Source organism: Martes martes (genome assembly GCF_963455335.1).
Source record: "Martes martes genome assembly, chromosome: 10".
Taxonomy (NCBI): Eukaryota; Metazoa; Chordata; class Mammalia; order Carnivora; family Mustelidae; genus Martes; species Martes martes.
The window spans coordinates 12,744,927-12,758,458 of NC_137898.1; the positions used below are offsets into that span (position 1 = coordinate 12,744,927).

The 13,532-nt window shown below is 44.2% G+C and overlaps 1 protein-coding gene across 5 annotated transcripts in view; it reads right to left on the reverse strand.

Moving 5' to 3' along the window:
- The window catches only part of CTNND1 (catenin delta 1), a 48,613-nt gene that overhangs the window by 21,113 nt on the left and 13,968 nt on the right, over positions 1-13,532 (reverse strand). For 4 of the 5 annotated variants that reach the window (XM_080816479.1, XM_080816478.1, XM_080816477.1 and 1 more), the window contains exon 2: positions 652-946. The exons of the other annotated variant lie outside the window; for it this stretch is intronic. In XM_080816479.1, coding sequence (XP_080672605.1) covers positions 652-846 — 195 coding nt within the window. In that variant the 5' untranslated portion in view covers positions 847-946. The remainder of the gene's footprint in view (positions 1-651; positions 947-13,532) is intronic. 5 annotated transcript variants of the gene reach the window in all.

Sequence of the window (13,532 nt, forward strand, 5' to 3'; positions counted from 1 at the left end):
TCCCCCAAGTCACTCAGAGGCAGCCAACCCAGAGACCACTGGCTCCTGTGGTTATCTGGGTTAAATAACAGCACGATGCTCCTTCTCCAGCTCTAACCAACAGAATTAACAGTGATACCCTCCCCTCAAGACATGATCTGCAAAGCTAACAAAACAAGCATACAAGGACAATATGGAGCAGGAATACACAATTTATGGATACTGCCACACCTTCTGAGCAGACTGTTCCCTGAGCAAGACTGAACCGGAGCTGAGAGTATAAGATACCCAACCTCCCCAACCACTAAGCAGGCATTTACCTTTCTGAATGTTTGATACCAACTTGGGGGGGGAAAAAATCAGAGAAAACAGAAGGACCTTAGGTACAGCTCCAAACTATATGATTTACCATGACTAGAATTACATCCCAAACCAGAAACCCCACTCCAGCAAAACAGGAAGTCAGATAGATGCTTCTTGAGATAACATCTATTCAACTCAGCAGAACAGCAATATTCCCTATCCCTTACATCAGTGCTGGAAAGGTTCACCATGACACATGGGCACCGGAAAGCCCATCACCACAAGGAAAGTAGTTTCTCAAGTAGGATCATAGCCTCTCTATGACCATGCCAAAGTCCTACCTGCATGTCTGATGGAGAGAGGGGTTACCTGATGCCGGCGGGTGAGGGTGCCGTTGGCCATGAGTGGGTTGGCATCTTGTGGTGAGACCCGGACGCGTTCCAGTTGCGCCGAGACGTGGCGCCGTTCCTCCTCCAGCGCCCGGGTCAGCTTCTCAAACTGGGCCTCTTGTTCCTTCACAGAGGCCAAGATGCTGGCGGTCGACTCCACCTCTGAGTCGTCCATGAAGGTAAGGGGCGGAGCCGCCGCAGGGCAGGGTAAAAAGGAAGGTGTGGATCACAGAGGGAGGAGCAAAGAGGGAGAAGGCCCCCCTCACTTCACACTACTGAGAGAAGGTAAGGGAGAGGAGAGAAAAGGTCACAGGTCAGAGAAGACAGATGAATCATTAATCCCAGAGCCAAAGATGCCCTCTTGTGGTTTTACTGCAAGGCAGAAAGCCAGCCACCACCAAGCCTAGGAGCCCATCACCACTGTCCGCTCAAGCAGGATCCTTTGCCCACTACCCTTTAACACCTCACCAGAAATAACCACCGCATGGAAAGGTGCAACTAGATCCAAGTCTACACTGTTGGCAGGAGAGGGAGAATATGGCTAAGTACTATAGTCATAACAGGAGATTAATATTAGATTATTTTTCCCTGGAAAAATTTGCTGGCATTAACTCAGTGAAAGTTGTAACTCCACAGCACAGACCAGCACTCACTGGCCTGCAGAGGTAAGCCATTTCTAGAATTAAGGGAACAGTGCAGACCTACAGATCTGACCTCCCCAAATCTGAACACTGAAATTGCCTCAGGGTGGCAAAATTTACTAAATGAATATGCAGGTTAAAATGCCAATCAATCAAGAAATAGAAATAGTAAAAAAAAAAAAAAAAAACTTCCTACCGTCAAATGCAGGCAACAAAATGAAGGCCCTCATTTTGAATACATTTATGAAGGAGTCTTTCTACTTTTCAAAACCATACTATAATGCTGAAGGCAAACCGTGGGCCTTGGCTCAAGGAGACGAGAGAGCAGTAAAACCACAAAAAATTCTGTATGTAAAAAGGCTCCACTTGCAGCGACCTTCACCTCTTTGGGGAGTAGGAAAATGAACACTGGACTCAAACTCTGAAATTGCCCCTTGAAGTAGTTCACATTCTAACCTTCGGTCAATGGCTGGGAACTTCCCATATCCCTGTTATCCTGCAGAAAGTTCTAAATAAACCAACTGCATTTTTACATCTTTACCTATTCCAACTCAGGTTAAATGCCCAAGTAGCTAAAGGATTTGTGTTCTATTTATACAATAAATGATTGTTGTATAAAAAAGAAGAGTTCCCCACACCCTACTGCATTAACTTCAAGTCGGCCAGTAAATGGAGGGGCCCTGTAGTCATACCATTGGACTCAACAGGGTTTCTTGCTTACAAACTGGCTACAGGAGACTTTATGGCCAGTCCAACATATACCATGTCAAGAGGTTTTAAAATAAATTTTCTTCCCCTATCCCCCACCCTCTTCTCAACCCCTTTAAGAAAAAAAGGTACTTAAAAAATTTATTCTTAATAAACATATTTCCATACACACCTGTTAAGACAAGGTCGTAACTGATTGGTTTTAACACAGAGTACAGCCCAGCCTAGATTCAAAAAATCATGGGAGAAGCATCCCAGCCACCACAGCAAGGAGGAAGCAGGAAGGAGAGAGCTGCAGAAATATTTGGAGAAAAATGAGATTGAGAGGAAAATAAAATATACCCAAAACATTAAAAAATAAGAGGAAGGGGCAGGTATTGGGAGAAAGACAATCTGGGAATGGAAGGGAGTCACATAAAATAGGACTTGCAATTGCTTAATGTGACAAATGCCCTTGGGACTTTGTTCTGTCTTCAGATACCAGGACCTTGATGTAGTTTTTATTAAAACCTGGATTCTACTGTCATGGAGTACTTCTGTACAGAGTAGGTTATAATATAGATAAAAATTCACTTATCCCTTATTCCCAGCAATCAAAGTGGGGGAGGGGAATTTCTGATGTTGGAATGCCCTTCCCCCTCCTTCCCACCTCTAAGGCAGAAACCTCAAAGCCCAGTCCCAGCATGCCCACAAAGACATTGAGAAACCAACTCAATAGTGGGGAAGACATGTGGGGACTAGCCTAGACTGAGCCTTTTGCTTCAGTTCCCTTTCCCACGCTCCCCAGAGCCCTACCAAACACAAGCACTTGGGCCTGTTTGCTCTAAAGTATATGCAGCATTCTGCAAGCAAGAGTACCCAGAGGAACAGATAGACAGGTGTCCAATAAACTCCCTAATTAATCCTCTACCACTAAGACATCTTCCAGTGGATCCAGCACCGAACTCCAAGAATGTGGCAGCCCCCCTCTAAATTTCTCTGTCTTTGGCTCTGGGTTCCCACAATCACTTATCAACTACTGTTCTTCCTTCTGGTCTGTTGCTGAGTTTTCCTATTCCCACCCTACACCTCAACAGGCCACTCAAATGTCTTTAATAAGTATCCTCATTAAAAAAAAATTTTTTTTTTAAATTTTTAAATGCTGCTCCCTCATCTCTATTGCTTCATTTTAAGCATTGGACATATCCGCTATGTATGATGACCTACGAACCTTCCACTACCAGGAGGACTCTAAAGCTCAAGAGAGATCTTCCAGTTCTAGATTTCAACAGGGCCTGAACTGCAGTTACCACTCTGGCAGCCTCCACACTGTAATCTTCTTTGCTAATAAATACCCAAACTACCACTATCATGGGGCATACAGTAACAACACTCCCTGCTGCAGAGAAATTGTCATCGTGCGGTGAACAGCTACTTTTTACCCCTACAACTTTCAATAAAGGGAGTTAACAAAGGACAGTCGGAAAACTACCCAGGGCTCTAAATCAGGATGCAGGATCTTTTCGCATCCTTCACGGCTTTAAGGACTGAGCACCAGGCTCTAATCTGCAGAAGATGACAACACAGCTAAGCAGAAAGAAAGGATCAGATTCCCAGACCTAACAGCACGGTGAGATTTTCTGCCTCAAAGGGGGCAGAGGCAGAGTTACGTAGGATAGGACGCAGAAGACTGGTCCCAGTCCTGGTGCTGCCACTAGCCAACAATGGCAGGAAGTCAATGCCATGTTCTCATCCGAGAGATGCCAGCATCACCAGCCCAATTTAACTGAGAGTTGCTAAGAGGATCAGGTGAGATAATGTGTGTCATACAAATGTGAGGTATGAAGTTGTTTCAGAGTTAGTTTCTATCTCCCAATTATATTACTTAATGGTAATGCCTCAGCCCAAAACTATTTTGTGAACTAGTAGATGAGACTAACCGGATCAAAAGCATAACTGGGTTCTAAGGAGTGGATGAGCTGGTTCCCCTGCTCCAACTCTATTTACTAGGAGGTCCCACCTAGACCAGTGTTTCCAGGACACAGAGTGCAGGATTACACACCCGCTATAATAAGTTCTTGACCCCTTATTTGAGGCCTTAGCAGTTTTTGACCACAGAGAAAGGGAAGGTGAAAAGAACTAACAATTACTGAGTGTTTTACATTTATTATGGTGGTAATACAACGCTAAAGAAGGAAGTTTTACTGCAAATGAGAAAATGGGCTCTAGGTGAAGAAATTACCCAAGGTCTTGGTTAATAGCAAATTCCGAATTTAAACTCAGATATATTCCATTCCAAAGCCTGTGTTCTCTTTCTACTACATGCTGTCAAGTCTAGAAAGTACAAGCCCAGTATAAGATGTACAGTCTAGCCCTTCTCCCCCATAGTCCTTGTACTTTCTGCCAAAATATCACAAGAAATAAGTGGGGGAGGGGATTTCCATTTTTCCTTATGTTAAAGGGTTATTCATAATGTCTACGTAGAGGATATAAGTGGGAGAAGGGAAACAAATGGGAGGAAAAAGAGAGCAGAAGTGGGGGAAGAGAACGAAGCAGAGGGCAAGCTACAGTACAACAGCCAACCTCACAACTCAGACTTGAACAGTCTTCATCAGTGCCATACACATAAAAAAATTGTGCTTTAGACCAGAATCTGCAAACCACTAATGGACTTTGGCAATTAGAGTCAAGAAAGTCACGGGAGTCTAGGCCAACACCTTTTTTTTTTTTTAATTGAAGATTTTATTTATTTATTTGACAGAGAGAAAGATCACAAGTAGGTAGAGAGGCAGACAGATAGTAAGGGGGAAGCAGGCTCCCCGCTGAGCAGAGAGCCCGATTCGGGGCTTGATCCCAGGACCCTGAGATCCTGACTTGAGCCGAAGGCAGAGGCTTAACCCACTGAGCCACCCAGGCACCCCAGGCCAACACCTTTCTTAATATTTTCAAATGTATTACACTGGCTCTCACTACAAAAAGATGGTCAAGGAATTCTCCAAATGAGGAGAGAAAGACCACACATAAAGTGCGCCCTGCCATTCCCCTAAGAGTAGACTTTCCCCTAAGACTATGACTGGTTTTACTTGTAACAAGCCATAGGTGCTATAGACCTGTGAGTCTACAGCAAGGCTTCTGAATTCAGGTGATGACAATGGTAAAAATTCAGTCTCTTCCGTAAGAAACCCAAACCAAAAGTTAAACTGGATCAAATACCCAGAAGGACCAAAGAGATGATGCCAACCAGTAGCTGGGTAAACAGTATTAGCAATAACACAGTCCCTGGAATGGCCTATTCTACTGTCATCTGGCTATAGGAATATAACTTGAAAATAAGATTCTCAGAGTTAAGAATACAGGCTTTGGAATCTGCCTGGGTCCAAATCCCAGCTCCACTGCTTCTTAGCTGTAGAACTTCGGGCAAAATACCACTTAAGCTCTAAACCTCAGGTTCCTTTTCTGTAAAATGGGGGAAATAAAATACACGTAAGAGTAACTGCAAGAAGTATGTAAGACAATCCACATAAAGTGCTTAGAAAATGTTCTGACACACAGCAAGCTATTAATATGGTTACTGATACAAACACTACCACAAACAGCTAACACAAGGGGCCAGAGTTTGGTGGTGTTAACAGGACTTTTGAATAAGCCACACATGTCTCCACATGCCCCCCTCTCCACTTTTATAAGAAGCCCAGTAAACTACAGGAATTCTCCATACTCTCAAAGGGAAAAACAAAATAAAATTCCAGACTAGGTGTCAAAAGACCTGGGGTTCAAGTTCTGACTCTGCCTAAAAGTAGCTGTGAGAACTAACTCGGAGGGTAAGTTATAACCCCTGTAATCTTCACTTTCATTACTTGTCAGGGTTTAGATTTAATGGGCTAATAAATGTAAAAGTATAGGCTGGGTGACTGAACTTCTCCTACATCCTTGCTATTCTGATAAGTATATCTGAAGACATGGGTGCCTGGGTAGTTCAGTTGGTTGAGTGACTGCCTTCAGCTCAGGTCATGATCCTAGAGTCCCAGGATCAAGTCGCACAGCTTGGTCCCTGCTCACCAGGGAGTCTGCTTCTCCCTCTGACCTTTCCCCTTTCAGGCTCGCTAGCTCTCATTCTCTCTCTCTCTCAAATAAATAAATAAAATCTTAAAAAAAAAAAAAAAAGTATATCCAAAGACATGACCAGAATTAGGCAAGCTACCCCTTATGGAAAGAAGAGAAATTATCTGCCCTCAGATGGAGAACTCTAAACCCCACAAAATAGTCTTTGAGTTTCTTAGGAAAGAAATTTTATCTTCTGCAGCCAATCCCAAAGCCAGTCGTCCTCTTTCCTTCCTTTTTATTATGAAATCAAAACCAATGTCACAAAGTGATACCTTCCCCCAAAAGCAAGGATAAGCAAAACTCTTCTATGTCATCCTAGAGATTTCAAATGACTATTTTAAAAAGCACACTGAGCCTCACACTGAATGCCAATCAATAAAATATAGCACCTGTAACACCACAGAGCTATACTATGTAAGGCTCAAGCCAACAAAGGTTCGTCTTCTAGATCCCTAAAAAGTATCTGTTTGCCTAAAACCACATGTGCTCCAAAATTCAAAGCAATTATTCCTGTTCAACCATATGCACAGAAAACTGCCATTTTATTTTTAAGTTAAAAGAATATATTTAGTAGTAGTTTTTTCTCTGGCTTCTTATCACCAAGAGTGCATGTACATCACCAAGAGTGCATGTATGGGTCCAAGGTCTACGTGCCCCACCTACCACCTGATGTTCCACCATATCAAGCTCAGTAAGAACAATTCTAGTGTTCCCTGCCTTTGTTGGGAAGACTTAACTGCCACACTAAGCCCAAGTCCCAAGCCCAAGACGTGATCTGTAGGAAGACCTAAAGAGTACTCTGCCCACTTCATGATCTCAACTGACCACTTCTCAGAGTTACAAAACTGATATGCTGGTAACACCTTTCCTGGGTGTTAGCAGTTTCTGAGCTTCGCTGTGAATGGGCCCAATGCAAGGTCCAGCTTCGCCAACTAAGAGCACCCAAAAGGCAGACTGGGGACTTTCATTTTCACAGGGAAAAACTAGATCTCAATGTGTCCACCATGAACCTCTCTGACAAATTAAGAAGTATGACAAATCACTGTCCTCTTTGGGAAGAGTGATACTCCTGATTGGAGTTCCAGAGCAAAGAAGGAAAATAAATATCTAAAAGTTTTGGCTTTTTAAAAATATTGTTAAAAGGAGGCTGAGTTTGCCATCTCCACAGATCAACAGGACACCTTAAACTCACCTCAGTCTTATCATCCTGACCCAAATTTACGTATCAGAATTTAGTTTTTACTGTGACTGTGACTTTAAAAGAAGAAAAAAAAAATCAACTCCATCATCTTGACCCTAAATTCGGAAACCAGATGGAACATTATCCTTGTTCTCTTTTCCTCTACCTTGAATTCTGGGAACCCCCAAACCATAACATACTAAATGGCTGAATGCTGGACTGGCTTTGAAGCAAAGGAAGGGTGTGGCTCTCAGCTAGTGAGGGGCCCAGGGCTGAAAGGGTATGGAAAGAAACAAAACCTGCTTCTCTCTGGGGCACGTATGACACACACACACAGGACTGGTCTAACAAGTCCTTCTGATCTCTCAGGCCAGGCCGCCTCCTTCTCCACCCCCATTACCCACATGCCTCTCCAAGGCCCTCCACTGGGACAGACAACGCTGAATTTTCTCTCAATCCTGAAAGTCTGAGACACTTCAGTTACTTACCTGGATCCCTGATGCAACCCTGCCAAAGAAGCCTCACCTAGCCTTATAAGGAGAAAGCAGAGCTTTAGGGAGAGGCCGATAAGGAAACAAAGATAAGAGGGAGGGGCAAAAAGAAGGAGGTGTCAGACTGGAGGAAGGGGAGAGGCCAAATGCCTTTCTCCTCCCTACAGGAGAAGGGAGAAAAAGAAAGGGAGGTCAAGTACACAATGGGAAGTGAGAAAAAGTCTAATCAAACTGGGAAAGTATTGTGTAACTCCTGTGTCATAAAACAGAAATCCTAAAATTAACTAGGATACCTTATACCCTTCCCTACCCTAGGCTAGAAAAAAATTTTTCATGGAAAAAAAGCTTAACCTTAGGGTTTTCTAGAGGTCACCAAACTGTTTGAGCTCACATTCCTTTTTTAAAGAGGTAGCTTCTCCAAACCCCCTTACTTTCTATCTATGGCATTCTCAACATTTCCTTCCCCATCCTCTGTTTTTTTTTTGTTTTTTTTTTTTTTTTATTTATTTGACAGACAGAGATCACAAGTAGGCAGAGAGGCAGGCAGAGAGAGAGGAGAAAGCAGGCTCTCCACGGAGCAGAGAGCCCGATGTGGGGCTCGATCCCAGGACCCTGGGATCATGACCCGAGCCGAAGGCAGAGGCTTTAACCCACTGAGCCACCCGGGCGCCCCGCCATCCTCTGTTTTTTAAGATTATTCACTTATTTATTTGTCATAGAAAGAGAGAGAGAGAGAGGGAGCATAAGCAGGGAGAAGAGGCAGAGAGGGAGGGAGAACCAGACTTGCTGCTGAGCAAAGACACCATGAAGGACTCAATCCCAGGACTTGGGATCATGACCTGAACCAAAGGCAGCCGCTTAACTGACTGAGCCACCCAGGCGTTCCCCTTGCCCCTCCCTTTGACAGTGACTTGGGATAGCTGCAACCAGCTAACTGAGTCACATTTATAGTCCTGCTTCCTCAAAGCACTGAAAAGAGCAATAAGACACCCCTCCATCACGCTGAGAATATACACGCTTTTTGAGACAAGCAACAAAGAGTCTACGAGGAAATAAGAGAAAGTGTGAAGGTCCCGTTTCAGCTATAGGACAGACTGCTGAAGGAAATGTTTTCCCCTATCTAAAAGAAAGAAGAGGGGCACCTGGGTGGCTCAGTGGGTTAAAGCCTCTGCCTTCGGCTCAGGTCATGATCTCAGGGTCCTGGGATCGAGTCCCACATCAGGCTCTCTGCTCAGCAGAGAGCCTGCTTCTCCCTCTCTCTCTGCCTGCCTCTCTGCCTACTTGTGATCGCTGTCTGTCAAATAAACAAACAAAATCTTTAAAAAAATAAAAGAAAAGAAAAGAAAGAAGAAAATCTGACTTTACAGGGGAAGAAAAGTTGTTATTAATTATTAATTAACTGATCTCCCCTTCTAAGTTACCACACATAATCTTCTCAGCAACCTCTGGGATGACACTAGCCCCTTTTTATAAATGGCCCCTTTTTATAAATGAGTAAACTGTACATCAGAAGAACTCAGTATCCTGCCCAAGGTCATAGAGCCAGTGAGTAGTAGAAATGCACCTGTTCTACTCCAAGTTCATATTCCTTCTTTCTGACAGAGTAAAGGGGGTATGCACTTTCTACACATATTGTGGGTAAAAGTCTTTCTAATTCCAATAGAGAAGCTGATGAAAAGCAAGCTTTTTTTTAATGAATTTTGTTTACTTATTTGACAGACAGAGATCACAAGTAGGCAGAGAGGCCAGTGGGGGAGTGGGAAGCAGGCTCCCCCACTGAGTGAGAGCCTGACACGGGGCTCAATCCCAGGACCCCAAGATCATGACCTGAGCTGAAGGCAGAAGCTCAACCCACTGAGGCATCCAGGCCCCCCAAAAGTAAACTTTTGAGAAGGAGGATAGTGTGAAAGCAGATAGACTTTTGGGTCTTACCTTCATTTTTTTTTTAAATTTTTTAGAAAAGATTTATTATGGGGCGGGATGTGCATGAGAGAGCTTGGGGAGGGGCAGAGGGAAAGGAAGAAAATCTCAAGCCAACTCCATGTGCTGAGGTGTGCTGAGCTCTGAGCCTGACATGGCTCAGTCTAAGTGACCCTAAGATAATGACCTGAGCTGAAATCAAGAGTAGGGTGCTTGGGCACCTGGGTGGCTCAGGGGGTTAAAGCTTCTGCCTTCGGCCCAGGTCATGATCTCAGGGTCCTGGGATCAAGTCCTGCATTGGGCTCTCTGCTTGGCAGGGAGCCTGCTCCCCCCCCCCCACCTCTCTGCCTACTTGTGATCTCTCTGTGTCAAATAAATAAATAAAAATCTTAAAAAAAAAAAAAAAAAAAAGAGTGGGGTGCTTAACTGACTGAGCCACCCAGGCATCCCTGGGTCTTACCTTCATTTTAATGAGCAAGAACTGGGGCCCCTGGGTGGCTCAGTCGTTAAGTGTCTGCCTTCAGCTCAGGTCATGATCCCAGGGTCCTGGGATGGAGCCCTGCATCTGAGCCCCATATCTGCGCTCCCTGAGCCTGTCCTCCCTCTCCTACTCCCCCTGCTTGTGTTCCCTCTGTCAAATAAATAAATAAAATCGTAAAAAAAATAATAATGAGCAAGAATTTATTTGATCCTGAGGAAAAATAGCTTGCAATCTACCTCAGATTTCCCATTTTATAAAAGAATAAGAATTCAGGAGGGAAGGTGCTAGGGGCAAAATAATACAACTTTTTACATAGTCACCTATCCACTGGAGGGCCTGCTCTAGAAATCTGGCCACATGCCACATTCTCAAATCATCCCCATCTCAAGAAAGAAAACCTAATCACAAATATCCCTACTCTGATTTTTAATGCGGCATCTCACTAAACCAAAAGCAGAGATCAGAGTTAGGGTAGGAAACAGAAGGAACTAGAAGCAGGGAAGTTTGTGCTGGCCAGGATCAGAACAGAGGAGAGGGATTGTTCTAGCGGTATGTTAGCAATCTGCCTCTGGGGCAGCTGTCCTCCTGGGCAATCAAAGGCGGGTTTGTGTGTATGCTCAGAGCCTAGCCAGCTTGGCAAGAAGTTGAGGACTCAGCCACCCAATCCACAAAGTTAGAAGAGATGCCTGTTTCACAGCTGGAATGGAGGGCAGGGAAAACATAAAATAAGAAGGAAAAGGAAGGAGGGGCACAAAGAGTGCTACAGGTGCTATTTCGGGGTGGGGGGGCTGGAGAATCCCAGGAAACTACCAACCATTCCCTAGTTATGTACAAACAATGAACTACCAGTACCTCCCAATAATGAAATCAAAGAATGGGTAGGTTTCTCTAGCTCTGTGTGTAGTAGGGTGCCAAGTGGAAGGGTGAAATGTAAAACGCTGGGCCCCAGCATCTCCTGGTTCTATGTCCCTTTCAGACCCAACAAAGTATCTGCAATATAGAGAGTGAATAAACATTATATAAACAAATATCTATTTCTTTCTAGAATTCCTTTCTTAATTAAATCCTAGAGATCTATAAATTAACAGTAACACACATAAAACTCAGTGAAATTCCCCAATGCTAGGAGATGGAAGCCATTTATATAACTCAAGTACTGAGATGCAAAAGGCCACAGTCAGAATTCACACTCCCTAATCCCTCAGAGTAGCTAGATGCTCCGAGACCCATTAGACACACAAAGGCTGCTCTCTTCTCAGTAGAGCCCTGGAGCAGAGCTGCTCTCCAGGGACAAAGAGATTTCACAGGAGAACCACAAAGACATGGCCCCTCTCCGTTCCCCCACTCCCAGCTTTCTCACTTCCTGTCACAGTAGCACCAGACCACAGTCTCCCAGAAACAAACAAATACAAAGTGCTGGATTCTGGGCTGCAGGCCAACCGCATTCCAGGGCATCCTGTCTACCAATCACCAGTCAGAGCTCCCACTTTGCCCTGCTCAGTTCCTTATCATGTTCAGGAAAACAACCCTCCTCCCTGCCCCAAGCCAACACTACATAGGACAAAGCTAAGGCCTTTGAGAATCCACAGAAAGATACCGTGCGGATCTAAGGGTTGAAAGGGGGTGAGGGGATTTTTAAGATTCCTACTTGGCAAGTGTCTTTACTTTGGAGGCATGCCTTGGGGATTTTATAGCTGCTCCTCATATTCCGTTCCGATACATGGGATACCACCCAAAGAACATTTCAGAATAGCAATCTGACTGCCACTCCGGAATCAGTCAAGGAAACATTCCCAGCTGGAGAACGACTTTAAAACACATCCTCTGTCACCCCTTTCCACCGTCTTCAAACCCCTTTCCCCCACAAGCAAAAAAAAATTTAATTTTTTTAAAAATTAAAAAAAAGTTAATTCTTAGAGGCCCCACAGAGGACAAACAAAGGCAGCAGGCTCCACCTTAAGAAGAGGCAGGATAAGCACCAGCAGGTGCTGGGAGCAAAGTTCTCTACCTCCCTAGGGAATGAGGGGAGGCCTAGAATTGCTCAGTAGTATTTGCAAGCAAAGAGGCCAAGACAGCAACCTCAGCTTTTCCAGCTCACTACTGCCCCTGGAGTGGGTCAAGGGCTGTAGATTTGGAACCTCTACTGTGGGGGGGAGGGAAGCCTTCCTTTCTAATAAGGGTCCTCAACTAATTTCAAGAATGGGATAAATGATGCATTCTTCTGTTATCTTGTACGAGCCCATTGGACATTAGCCCTAAACCCCAGAAGCAAAGATTGAGATAGAAGTCAATCTAATCTATTAGCCGGAGATTCTTGAAATCCAAAGAAGGAACACCCTTTGCCCACAGGGCTCAATTTCCTTTGCATAAAGCATAGCACTGGCTCAGCAGAGTTCTCCAACCAGGGGTACTAGTAATATGCTATAATTTCTTGTTTATTCCTTTTCTTTCTCCGAAAAACTCCTTCCCCCTTCTTCTTGGGTCTGCTACAAGCAGTCTGGGCTGAACCCTCATTCAGATAGTATACGATGCAAAAGGAACCTAAGTCTGAAACAACGTAACTTAGAAGGAATTAACTCATATTTGGATCTGACATAACCAGGTGGAAGGAGGTAGGGCAGGAATATACACAACAGTCAGCCATCTAGGGCTGGGTAGTAAAATGGGTATTTAGCAATGCTAGGCTTTAGAACAGAACTTCAATAGCAGAGCCTAACCACTGCAAACTATCACAGAGGCACACGAACAGAAATTTCAGATCTCTTACCTAGCACTGAATCAGACTAACTCCTTTTTTCTCTCAAAAATAACAGAGCCTGGGTGGCTCAGTTGGTTAAACCCCTAACTTTTCATTTCAGCTCAGATCATGATCTCAGGATCAAGACATTTGTCAGGCTCTGCTCAGCACGAGTTGGCTCGAGATCCTCTCCCTCTGCCCCTCCCCTTGCTCTCTGTCTCTGTCTCTCACTGATAAATAAATCTTAAAAAAAAAAAAAAGAATACCTGAAGTAGTACCAGTTGTTATTATCCTTTTTTTTTTTTAAGATTTTATTTATTTGAGAGAGCACATGAGTGGGAGGGGCAGAGGGAGAGAATCTCAGGCAGACTCCACCCTGAGTGCAGAGCCCAACCCTGGGCTCCATCTCGCGACCCTGAGATCATGACCTGAGCAGAAACCAAGAGAGGAACGCTTAACCAACCAAGCCACCTAGGTGACCCCATTGTTACCATTCTTATCCCATTCTCCCTCATCACAGCCAGGCCAAAAATCAGCCAATTAAGTAGTATCATGTGAGGTAGTCATATAAAAGGAAACCAAAAAATCTAGAGTGTTTTCAGACATACTTTAAAAAAAAA